The sequence below is a fragment of the Ictidomys tridecemlineatus genome, chromosome 10, assembly GCF_052094955.1.
Source record: "Ictidomys tridecemlineatus isolate mIctTri1 chromosome 10, mIctTri1.hap1, whole genome shotgun sequence".
In the NCBI taxonomy this organism is placed as follows: Eukaryota; Metazoa; Chordata; class Mammalia; order Rodentia; family Sciuridae; genus Ictidomys; species Ictidomys tridecemlineatus.
The window spans coordinates 144453713-144464586 of record NC_135486.1 but is presented as its reverse complement, the minus strand read 5'-3'; the positions used below and the strand labels follow the sequence as shown (position 1 = coordinate 144464586).

At 49.1% G+C, this 10874-nt stretch overlaps 1 protein-coding gene across 2 annotated transcripts; it reads left to right on the top strand.

Moving 5' to 3' along the window:
• Nucleotides 1–979: 979 nt before the first annotated feature.
• Nucleotides 980–10389, top strand: Rsl1d1 (ribosomal L1 domain containing 1). 2 transcript variants are annotated; one of them, XM_078024663.1, is made up of 9 exons: nucleotides 980–1113; nucleotides 1743–1882; nucleotides 4175–4310; nucleotides 4839–4987; nucleotides 5070–5171; nucleotides 6608–6701; nucleotides 6781–6909; nucleotides 7646–7921; nucleotides 9703–10389. In XM_078024663.1, the coding sequence occupies exons 1-9, from the start codon at nucleotides 1033–1035 to the stop codon at nucleotides 10021–10023; spliced, it is 1428 nt and encodes a 475-aa protein (XP_077880789.1). In that variant the 5' UTR covers nucleotides 980–1032; the 3' UTR covers nucleotides 10024–10389. The 2 variants fall into 2 exon arrangements, with proteins under 2 accessions (XP_077880789.1, XP_040133389.1); XM_040277455.2 differs by lacking the exon at nucleotides 980–1113 and adding an exon at nucleotides 1247–1649.
• Nucleotides 10390–10874: the final 485 nt, after the last annotated feature.

The following is a 10874-nucleotide window of genomic DNA, read 5'->3' as shown; positions in this document are numbered from 1 at the left end:
CCTCCGAAACAGGCGCCGAGCCTCCGGGAACCAGGGGAGGTCCCTCCCAAACAGGCGCCGAGCCTCCGGGAACCAGGGGAGGTCCCTCCCAAACAGGCGCCGAGCCTCCGGGAACCAGGGGAGGTGCTTCCCAAACAGGCCCCGAGCCTCCGGGAACCAGGGGAGGTCCCTCCCAAACAGGCCCCGAGCCTCCGGGAACCAGGGGAGGTCCCTCCCAAACAGGCGCCGAGCCTCCGGGAACCAGGGGAGGTCCCTCCCAAACAGGCGCCGAGCCTCCGGGAACCAGGGGAGGTCCCTCCGAAACAGGCGCCGAGCCTCCGGGAACCAGGGGAGGTCCCTCCCAAACAGGCGCCGAGCCTCCGGGAACCAGGGGAGGTCCCTCCCAAACAGGCGCCGAGCCTCCGGGAACCAGGGGAGGTCCCTCCGAAACAGGCCCCGTGTCAGGAGGGTCCGGGAGACGCGCTCAGCGACTGGCTGCGGGGCGCTGAGCGGGGGACGCGGGCGGTCCCTCCCGCCCCGGTCGCGGGCTCCGGGGCAGCCGAGGCTCACCTCCCGCCAGTCCTGGGGGCGGGCCTGGCTCACCTTTCGGTCCCCCTCGCCGCTCAACGACGCCCAGGGTCGGTCCTCCTTAATTTCCCGAACTGCCACCAGCCCGGGAGGCGCCCAGAGCCACCCCGCAGTGGCAGGTGGAGGCGGGGCTCCGCGCTGCGGCCGCACCGGGCTCCTCCGCCTCGAGGCGCTTTCTCGGCTTGTTTCCGGTGACAGCGACAAGTGTCGCCGCGCCCGTGCCCCTCGGAAAGCGGCGGCAGCCCCGGGGAGGCGCTGCCTCGGGGCCGTCGCCGACCGCAGCCGAGCGGGCCGCCACCCGGGCCACGGCCGCGCCACGCCCAGGAACCGAACTGCGCGCCCTCCCGGAAATGACGCAGGGACTCGGGTCGGGCCCTGAGTTTCCGGTTCCGGGCCTCGCGGGTGCGTGCGCACGAGGATTCGGCGCCGAGCTTCGGCCGCGAGTCCGCACGAGGTGAGGGCGCGATGGAGGCCTCGGCGGCTTCCGCCACCTCGGCTTCGACCCCGGCTGCTCCGACCTCGCGGAACCAGCCGGACCAGGAGCAGGTGAGCGGCCCCCGGGGCGGGGGCTTCACCGGGGGATGGCTGGGGCCGAGTGAGGCGCGGGCGCACCGGGGGGGAGGCCGGGAAACCCAGCGCGGCCTCGGCGCCGGGGTGCACGAGCCCGCGCCCGAGGAGGGTGGCCGGCTGGCGGCGCCCCGGGACCCGCGGTCAGTGCTGGAGATGGACGGACCCCTGCTTCCCCGGCGGCCTGGCTCTCCGGAGCCGGGTTTGCGAGTGTCACCTGCAGTTAGGGTCAGGAGCGGTGGTCAGGACGCTCGGCTCTGCAGCCTGGCGTCTCCTTTAAAATGGGCGTTAGAAAAGCCCGCGGTTTCCCGGCGTCGCCGGAAAGACGGTGCCTGTGGCCGCCGTGGCCAGCAACCGGGCACGGGTACTCGTGTTGGCGCTTTCCTGGGGCTACTGACCTTCGTACCGAGGACAGGGCACCGTGCCTCCGGGCGCCTGATGTAGACCGCGCTCGGGACAGTGCCTAGGCGTTTTGGTGGATACTCAGGCTCCTGAGTATGCATTTCAGGATCCCAGTAAGTAGGTGGCCGAGGTGGCCTGTTAAATAGAGGGTGGAGCAGATACCTATGTTGTGGGAGGACCAATGTTAACTTATCTCCACTTTGCAGATTAAAAAGGCATTGGAAGCTCTGTTGACCCATTCCAGGTCCAGGAAAAACGACAATGGCTTGCTTTTGAATGAGAATGAAAATTTATTTTTAATGGTGGTATTATGGAAAATTCCAGAAAAAGAACTGAGGATCAGATTGTGAGTTCTGATTTTTCTACGTTTGTTTTTTAATGTGCTTGTTCCTTCTAGTTCCTTCTTGTTCCTTCTAGGTAACTAACAATTGCACCTTTGTTTCTAATGCAAACTTCACAAACTCAAAAATCTGAGACAAAGCATTGATGCCTAAAAGAACAATAGCAGTTGGGACTTAAATTATCTAGAAATGTCACCAGTTTTCCTGAGGCTAATAGAGGTCCATTCAAAAACCTAGTGCTTGGGCTGGGGATGTGGCTCAAGCGGTAGCGCGCTCGCCTGGCATGCTTGAGGCCCGGGTTCGATCCTCAGCACCACATACCAACAAAGATGTTGTGTCCGCCAAGAACTAAAAAATAAATAAATAAATATTAAAAATTCTCTCTCTCTCCTCTCTAAAAAAAAAAAAAAAACCTAGTGCTTGAGAGGTCTAAAGTAAGCAGGGTACACCTGTAATCCCAGGGCTTGGAGGCTTGGGAGGCTGATACAGAAGGATGGCAAATCAAGACCAGCCTCAGCAAAAAGCCAGGCCCTAAGCAACTCAGTGAGACCCTTTCTCTTAAGTAAAATACAAAAGAGGGCTGAGGGAATGGCTCAGTGGTCCAGTGGCCCTGAGTTCAATCCCTGCTACCAAAAAAATAAAAAAGGAAGAGAGAGATTTAAAGTAAAATAAGTAGCTCTTAACATCAAACTAAAATATTTGAGGTCCAGACTCCTTGAGAGAAACTGAAAAGCTTGGCACTGAACTCCTTTTTATAGAAAAGGAACTCTGATTATATATTATTCCTGCAAGTCAGATGTCAGGTTGCTTTTCCCTAGATTGGGCAGATTTAGCAAATAAAAATACAAATAATTTTTTTTTACTACAAGTAGATTCCATACAATATTTGGGACCTACTGATGTTAGTTTTTGATCTGAAACTCAAGTTTAACAGTTTTCATTCTATCTGGCAACACTGCTTTTCTATCCAGTCTGTCAAAGAGCCAGCTCTGCTCAAGAAAGCAGTGTGTAGGGATGACCATTTCCTTTCTCTTTTAACCAAGGAAATGTTTCTTCACAACATGTAGGCCTAAGAAATTCTGCTTAAGACTCAACAGTGGGCTGGGATGTGGCTCAAGTGGTGGCGCCCTCGCCTGGCATGATGCAGCCTGGGTTCAATCCTCAGCACCACATACAAAGATGTTATGTCCACTGGAAACTTTAAAAAAAAAAAAAAAAGACTCAACAGTGTGTGTTTACTGGTTCCTCTGGAGTTAATAATCTTAATTATATATGTACTCTTTAGGTATCTTTATGATTGTATTTAACTTTTTTTTTTTTTTTTGAGGGGGGGGATTTTAATATTTATTTTTTAGTTTTCGGCAGACATTTTTATTTGTATGTGGTGCTGAGGATCAGACCCAGGGCCGCATGCATGCCAGGGGAGCACGCTACTGCTTGAGCCACATCCCCAACCCACATTTTAACTCTTATTATGTCTCAAATGTTAACTGATATTTTGGTGTGTGGGTGTTTTAGGTGGATTACTTGAATCCCCACCCCTGTGCTGGGATTGAACCCAGAGGCACTGTACACTGAGCTGCATAGCCAACCCTTTTTATTTTGCCCAAATTGGCCTTGAACTTGTGATCTTTTTGTCTCAGCCTTCTGCATAGCAGGTGTGCACCACCATTCCTAGCACTTTACTTGAATCTTATGTCCCTTCTCCATTTCTAGAAATGCCATTAGTTTTCTGAGAGCTATTAAGTCTATTGATCCAAAAAAACTAGTGTTGAAAACTAGTCTTTTTTTTTTTTTTTTTTTAACAGTACTGGGGGTTGAACCTCACACTCCTCACATGTGTGAGGCAAGCAAGGGTACTACTACTAAGTTACACCCTGGCCCTAAAAGTATTTCTTCTCTGTTTTGTTACTAGGAATTGAATCCAGGTATCTGCTTTTTTCTTTTTGGTGCTGGGCATTGAACCCAGGGTGCTTAACCACTGAGCTACTTCTCCAGCCCTTTTTTATTTTTTTAAGAGACCGAGTTTTGCTAAGTTGTTCAGAGCCCCATACTAAGTTGCTGAGGCTAGCTTTGAACTTGCAGTTCTCTTGCCTCAGCCCGTTGAGTAGCTGGGATTGCAGGTGTGCATGCCTCACTCCTAGATACATTTCTTGATGTGGTTCTTAGTACAGTATTTGCTTAAATAGCACGGGTGAAGATTATGAAGATGGCACTAAATGTATGTTCTGGCTAATGTAAGCATCCCCTTTTCTAGAGCAGTGCTTCACTCCTTGGTTCCTTCTCATGTTTTGCAGGTCCTTGCCTCATGGTATTCGATCAGATCTGTCAGAAGTCTGTTTATTTACTAAGGATGAGCGCCCGTCAATTGAAGAGACAGAACGTTTCTACAGAAAACTTTTGAACAAGCATGGAATTAAAACCATCTCTCGGGTAGGAAGCAGGTTAATATTTTCAAGTCATTTCAAAGATTTAATTGAAAGGAAGTGATAGTGCATTGCTATATTGTTTAGTATTTTCTGTGTTTTAAAATTTGACTTTTATGGCTCTGAGTAAGATGTATTTTCTGTCTTGCCTGTGATAGAGGAGTTGTTGAGGTTTGTGACCTAAAAGCTAGAGTTTGCATCAGTAACTTATGTCTTACAAATTACAAAAAGTTTTCCATTTATGTCTCTGTCCTCGCAAAGTGTCGTGTCTTTTCGGGAGTATCACCCTCTTTTACAGTTGTTGGTGTTCTTTATTTTCCCCGGGGAGCTTTGGCAGTGTCCTTTGTCATTTGCCTCTCTATTCCTAGCGTTTAGCATAGCCCCTGATACATTTTGGCGCTCATGTGTTCAATGCCCTGTGAAGGGCATGGCTTTTAGGACATTTTTAAACTCTGAATACAAATTTTAGCCCAAGTATTTTTTCTCCTTGTTTGGGTTCTTAATTTCTTGTATTTTTACTCTTTGTATTTTCTAGATTATCCCTTTCAAAGCCTTAAAAACAGAGTATAAAGCCTATGAAGCCAAGCTCCGCCTTCTGAGTAGTTTTGACTTCTTCCTCGCAGATGACAGAATCCGGCGGCTTTTGCCCTCACACATAGGGAAGCATTTCTACCGCAGGAAGAAGTAAGCCTCTCTGCGGGGACTGGACTTATAGCACAGAAATGATAGTGTGTGTGCTGTGTTCTGATTCTGTGTGTTCTTGTAGAGTTCCAGTTCCTGTGAACCTTCTGGCAAAGAATTTATCGAAAGAAATCAACAGCTCTGTAGGTGGAACCGTCCTAAACATCTCCAAGAGTGGTTCTTGCAGGTGGGCAACAGACATTTGGGGTCTTTTTAAATTTTTTTTTTTTTTTTTAAGAGAGAATTTTAATATTTATTTTTTAGTTCTCAGCAGACACAACATCTTTGTTGGTATGTGGTGCTGAGGATCGAACCCGGGCCGCACGCATGCCAGGCGAGCGTTACCACTTGAGCCACATCCCCAGCCCCGCCTTTTTAAATCTTATAGTTAATAGTAGTTTATCCACTTTTTAGAGGGACACTGTGTATGAAACCAGGTTCTTCCATTAAAGCCAAAACCCCTTCCTTAGAAGTATTTGGCTCTCTCGGGTAGGGCTGCTTAATAGACGTTTCTCCTCTGGTTGAAATGGTCTCCGTCACTGCTGGCTCTCTAGTAGCCCCTAGCCACATGTGGCTGCATCTGTGGAACTGAGTTTTTTACATGATTTTAGTTGGGCGCATGAAGCTAGTGACTGGTGAGTGGGACTGATGCTTGGGCAACGTCAGTGTAATTCAGAGTTTGCATATCATCCTTTAAAGTGAAGTTCCGCCTCAGTCTTGGTTCAATTTCTTGTTGTTGAATTCAGTGTCCCTCTTCCATCCGATTTTACAGCATGTTTGCTCTGTCTCTGGTTTATTTAACTGGTGCATTGGCCTAGTGGTGAGATTGTTACTTATGTGTATGGGCACACGGTGTAGCAGTGGGATTTGGTCAGTCTCACTCCCCCACTGGCCTCTTGCTTTGATCTTAATCTGGGACACAGAGGCAGGTGGAGCCCCCGTGCCCAGACTTGAGTGCCAGGAAGCAACTTTTAAGGAGTGATTTCCTCTCAGCTTTAGATGGCAGGAAGTGTGGCGCAGACAGTGTGTCTCAGGTAAACCAGAGAAGGGTGAGCGAGGCGGGGGGGGGCTCTGGCCTTGTCTGCCTGGGGCGGACCGGGAGCCAGCAGGCAGCTGGGCTGGCGGGGCCAGCCTTGGGCTGAGGGTGGTGTGGGTCGCAGCTGCAGCTTGTCCTCCGCCCACACCTCTCGCTGTGCTTCAGCTGCAGGGGCTGGCTGGGCTCTTGCCAGAAAGTGCTGTTCCTTGAGAGGCAGGGACTCTCTTTTAGGGGACAGCTGGGTCCAGGCAGTGGAACTGTAAGGTAGCAGTGAGCGGTTCCCTGACAACAGCTGCAGGGCCCAAGCAGCCTGTGGGTTTTGTGGGGTGGAGGTGGACCCTCCCATGGCCCAGCCTTCCACAGTTAGGGGCCAGTGCTTCAATCACCCCTGTGTGGTAAGACAGTGAAGACAATTTAGAATATGAAAGATTATAATCTTTATTTAGAACTTACTTGGAACCTAAGATTTTAGCATTTCTCTCTCTTAAAAAGAAAACTTCAGGTTTTATGTATTTTTATTTCTCGCAGACATTGCCTGTGCTTTTGACATTTTTAAAATTTTTCATCTAGTAACAATTAAATTTCAGCACTGTACGCATCGGTCACACTGGGATGCAGATTCAGCACATTATTGAAAACATCATTACCGTCACAAAAACTCTCTCAGAGAAACTGCCAGAGGTAAGGCCTAACAAGTGCACCCATTGATCCTTCAAAAGAAGCACACTGCACACAGGTGACGTTCTCCTCTCTGTTCCAGAAGTGGGAGAGCGTGAAGCTTCTCTTTGTGAAGACTGAGAGGTCTGTTTCCCTTCCCATCTTTTCCTCTTTTGTCAGCTGTCAGAATGAGAACGACAGAGTGTCCTTCCGTAAACTGAAGGAAGAAAAGGTTAGTCAGACCTTAAACGCTGCATGGCTTGAAAAGGTCGGGGCTGGGAGCTTGGCTTCCCGAGGACTGCTCAGTCTCCATCACTGCCCTCACTGCCCAGCATTCCTGGGGGCTGTGCTTTGTGTTCATTGTTCCCACTTCGCTCACGAGATTAGTTCATACTGGTGTAAATAATTGGCAATTGGCTCACACAGCTAAAGTCCTGAACATGGAACCCATGGGCACTCACTCCACCTTTGATTGGCATCCCACCTTGTTTCAGATTTTTGGTCTTGCTAAATTACCCAGGCTGGCCTTGAACTTTGATCCGCCTGCCTCAGCCTCCTACATAGCTAGGATTACAGAAATGCACCGCTGAGCCTACTCTTACCTGTGTGAATATTTTGTTGTTTTTAACTTTTGACTACTGTCTGAAATGGGGGGAGGTCAGGATTCCCTTTAATAACGGCTTTCCTGAGCTAATAGTTCACAAACCATGCCATATAATTTGGGGTTACTCATTACTCACAACTGAGAATGGTTTTCACCATCTACCAGTGTGCAACATGCTGCATGAGGTGCGTCTTGGCCAAGAGCTGGGAGGAAGTGGAGTTGAAGTGCAGGTGCTCTCCGCTCAGTCTTGCTCAGGTTTCCCAGGAGATGATGAGTACCCAGAACCGCCAGTGCTGACTCTGCCACTGGTTTTTCTATAGAAATATTCACCCACCGCTAAAATTATACTATTGGTTGTTGGTAGGAAGCGAAGCAAAAAGAGAAAGAGAAAAAACTCCGTGAAAAACAGAAGTTGAAGAAGAAGAAAAACAAGAAGTTAAGGCAACGGGCTAGGGAGGCTGCAGCCCTAAGTAAAGGTGATGCCGCGGCACCTAAAACGGGGGGTCCAGCGAAGAGCCCTGGGTCCCAGAAGATAAAGACCAAACGGGTAAAGCCCCAGTTAAAGGCAGCAGATACGTCTGATGAGGAAATTCCGCAGCTGGTACCCATAGGCAGCTCTCTGGCTAAAGAAAATGTTAAGGTATTTTTATTGACATTTATTCACAGTGAAATGTTTTGTGACTGCTATGTCAATGACAGAAGATGAAAATTACCAGAGTAAGCCTTGAGAACCATGATTATAATCTGTAAGAGTAAGAAACATTTCCTATGGATTTAAAAGGTAGACAAGGGTATTTATTTCTGTTCCTGAAAGTAGGTCTTGTCTCAACACATAATTAATCTCAGGAAACTTCCCAGGGCAAATGCAAGTGCTAGATCTATATATGTTTTAGTTGTGGGTGGACACAATGTTTTATTCATCTATTGTGTGATGCTAAGGATCAACCCGGGGCCTCCTGCCTGCGGCGCAAGTCAATGTTCTACCACTGAACCCTAACCCCACTCCCACCTTTTGGTTCCTTGATAATCTTTCTACTCATACGTTTTCTTGTCCAGTTATTGGGGAACTCTTAAAAATAAAGGGGAGTGGTAATAGGTCCCCAAGAGACTAGAACATTGCCCTTGTGTGTTCATAGAAGACAGTGCTCCTCTTAGCTGAGCCTCTACCTGCCGTGGCACATGGTGGTTCCTTTAAGTTTTGTGGTTTTGTGTTTTCTGCTTTCAAACAGGGTTTTGAACCCAGGGGCACTTAACCACTGAGCCACATCCCCAGCCCTTTTTATTTTTTTATTTTGAGACAGTGCCACACTAAGTTTCTGAGGCTGACTTTGAGTTTGCCCCCTGCCTCAGCTTCCCAAGCCACTGGGACCACAAGTGTTTGCCACCATGTCCAGCTTGAGTTTTTAACATATAAGTGATGGTGGTAGTGCTCATGAACTCTGAATGTTTTTAGAAAAAGCTGTTCTGTGACAAGGGGACTGCCAGGTGACGTGTTAGGACTGAAGTGGGAGCACAGCCAGCCGGGCCGAGTGGCAGGCCCTGGGAACGCTCTGGGAGGTGTGATCCGGGCAGTAGTGCTCACAGCTGCTGCCCACTGAGGAGCAGAGACGCTGCGTCTGTGTCCTGGCAGCAGCGTTCCGCGTTGACTAGGAATCACTTTTAATACCAGGGGTGGTTATAACAGATTACGGTTCTTAGGGAGTCTTATTTTTTGTGTTCAAATTTTCCATAATAATAAAATCTACACTCTGTGTTTACGTAAAAACAAGCAGCCCGTGGCTAGGTCCCACCAGCAGCCACCTGGGCTGCTGGGGAAACCTGGGATCCCTGGCATGTGGCACACACCCCCGCCCCCCATGAGCTCAAAACCTGGCTCTGGGGGTGTTTGCTAGTCGTCTCCTGGCAGGCTTCTCTACACCTGCTCTGAAAGCCCTTCCCAGCCCTCCTGAAGAGAAGCCAGCAGGGGTCACTGTCACCTACTGTGCCCCCAAGCCTGGGTTCCTTTCACAGTCTGCTGTGGCCCGAGACCGACTCACAATGTCAGCAAAGCAGTAGAAAGGGCCGGTTCTCGGTCTCCGTGCTGAGATCGCCTTAGAAGTTCACTCAAAAGCAGTAACCCCGGGGCTGGGGATGTGGCTCAACGGTAGCGCGCTCGCCTGGCATGCGTGCGGCCCGGGTTCGATCCTCAGCACCACATACCAACAACGATGTTGTGTCCGCCGAGAACTAAAAAAAAATAAATATTAAAATTCTCTCTCTCTTTCTCTCTTTAAAAAAAATAAAGTGTTAAAAAAAGAAAAGAAGTCACTCCTCTCCAAAGTGATGGCTGCTTTATAAACAGCAGTGACCCTGGAGCAGGTGCCAGGGCTGTTTGTTCATTTGTTCCAGATTTAACTCTCTTCTTTTTGGATGCAAAAACAGGCCACAGGAAAGAAGTCTCCCAACAAAAGTCTTGGTCCCAGCACCCCTCGTGCCAAGAAGAGAAAGGCCCCGCCAGCTACAGAGACCCCAGAATCTGCAGAGCCCGAGACCCCAGGTAAAGGCCCAACAAAGCAGCCAAAAGTGGAACAGAAGAAAACAGAAAGAAGCTCTGCACTGGGGAAAAAAGACCTGAGACAGACTCCAAAGAAGCCAGAGGCCAAGCTCTTCACAACTCCCAGCAAATCTGCAAGAAAATCTCCCAAAACCCCCAAACAGTGGCTGAAGAAGGCCAAAGTAGCCCAGTCCACCCCAAATCAGTGACTCACCCAGCCGGAGCGCCGATCACCCCAAGAGCTTTTCAAAAATACTTGGGCCCTGGGCCCTGGGCTGGGTGGAGTACTAGACACACACGGCCCTGCGTGCCCTCCCTCGCACCACAAAGAACCAATTAAAAACTCAGTCCTGACACCCCCAACCCCCTTGCAACCTTCTCCAAAGGGGTGGCCTATACCTGAATATCTCAGAAACCTGCGCTGGGGGTTCTGACAAGTACCTGGTTCTAAGAGCCAGTGCTTTGAAGTGAAATCTATTTTTTAATTTTGTCCTGTGTATTTGCTAATGTAATAGAGGGAAAGTAGAGTGCTTCTCCCTGGTCGTGTGGATTATTAAAATATAATGTTAATCACAGTTTTGTTATTTTTTTATTAAAATGTAATGTTGGCAGCATCCAGTTTGACTCAGGCCTATGGTGCCACCTGTTCCTCATCAGTGGAGTAGTGCACTGATGAGGTCGAAGCTCCTGTGACCCAGTCATTTCACCTCTGAGCTTGGTTCGCACATGAGCTTTTGGGAGATGACACTAAACCGTGGCAGATGGTGTGGCTCGTGTTGGGTCTTGGTGGTGGTCAGGGTGAGGCGCGTAGGTGGTGAGGGAAATGAAGGCAGACAGAATTTTGTGTGTGTGTGTGTGGTTTTTTGTTGTTTTCAATTTTTAAAAAATATGTTTTTAGTTGTAGATGGACACAATACCTTTATTTTGTTTATTTAGTTTTATGTGGTGCTGGGGATTGAACCAGGCCCTCACACATGCTAGGTAAGTGCTCTACCATTGAGCCTCAGCCCCAGAATTTAGTTTGTTTAGAAACTGTAGTAAGCATAAAAACTTAGAGCCT

What these genes read in the sequence shown, in the direction of transcription:
- Rsl1d1 (XM_078024663.1), top strand. Translation starts at nt 1,033, where the DNA reads ATGGAGGCCTCGGCGGCTTCCGCCACCTCGGCTTCGACCCCGGCTGCT. An exon ending in CATTTCTACCGCAGGAAGAA is followed by an intron (nt 4,988 to 5,069) that starts GTAAGCCTCTCT and finishes GTGTTCTTGTAG; the next exon opens with AGTTCCAGTTCCTGTGAACC. An exon ending in TCTCAGAGAAACTGCCAGAG is followed by an intron (nt 6,702 to 6,780) that starts GTAAGGCCTAAC and finishes TCTCTGTTCCAG; the next exon opens with AAGTGGGAGAGCGTGAAGCT.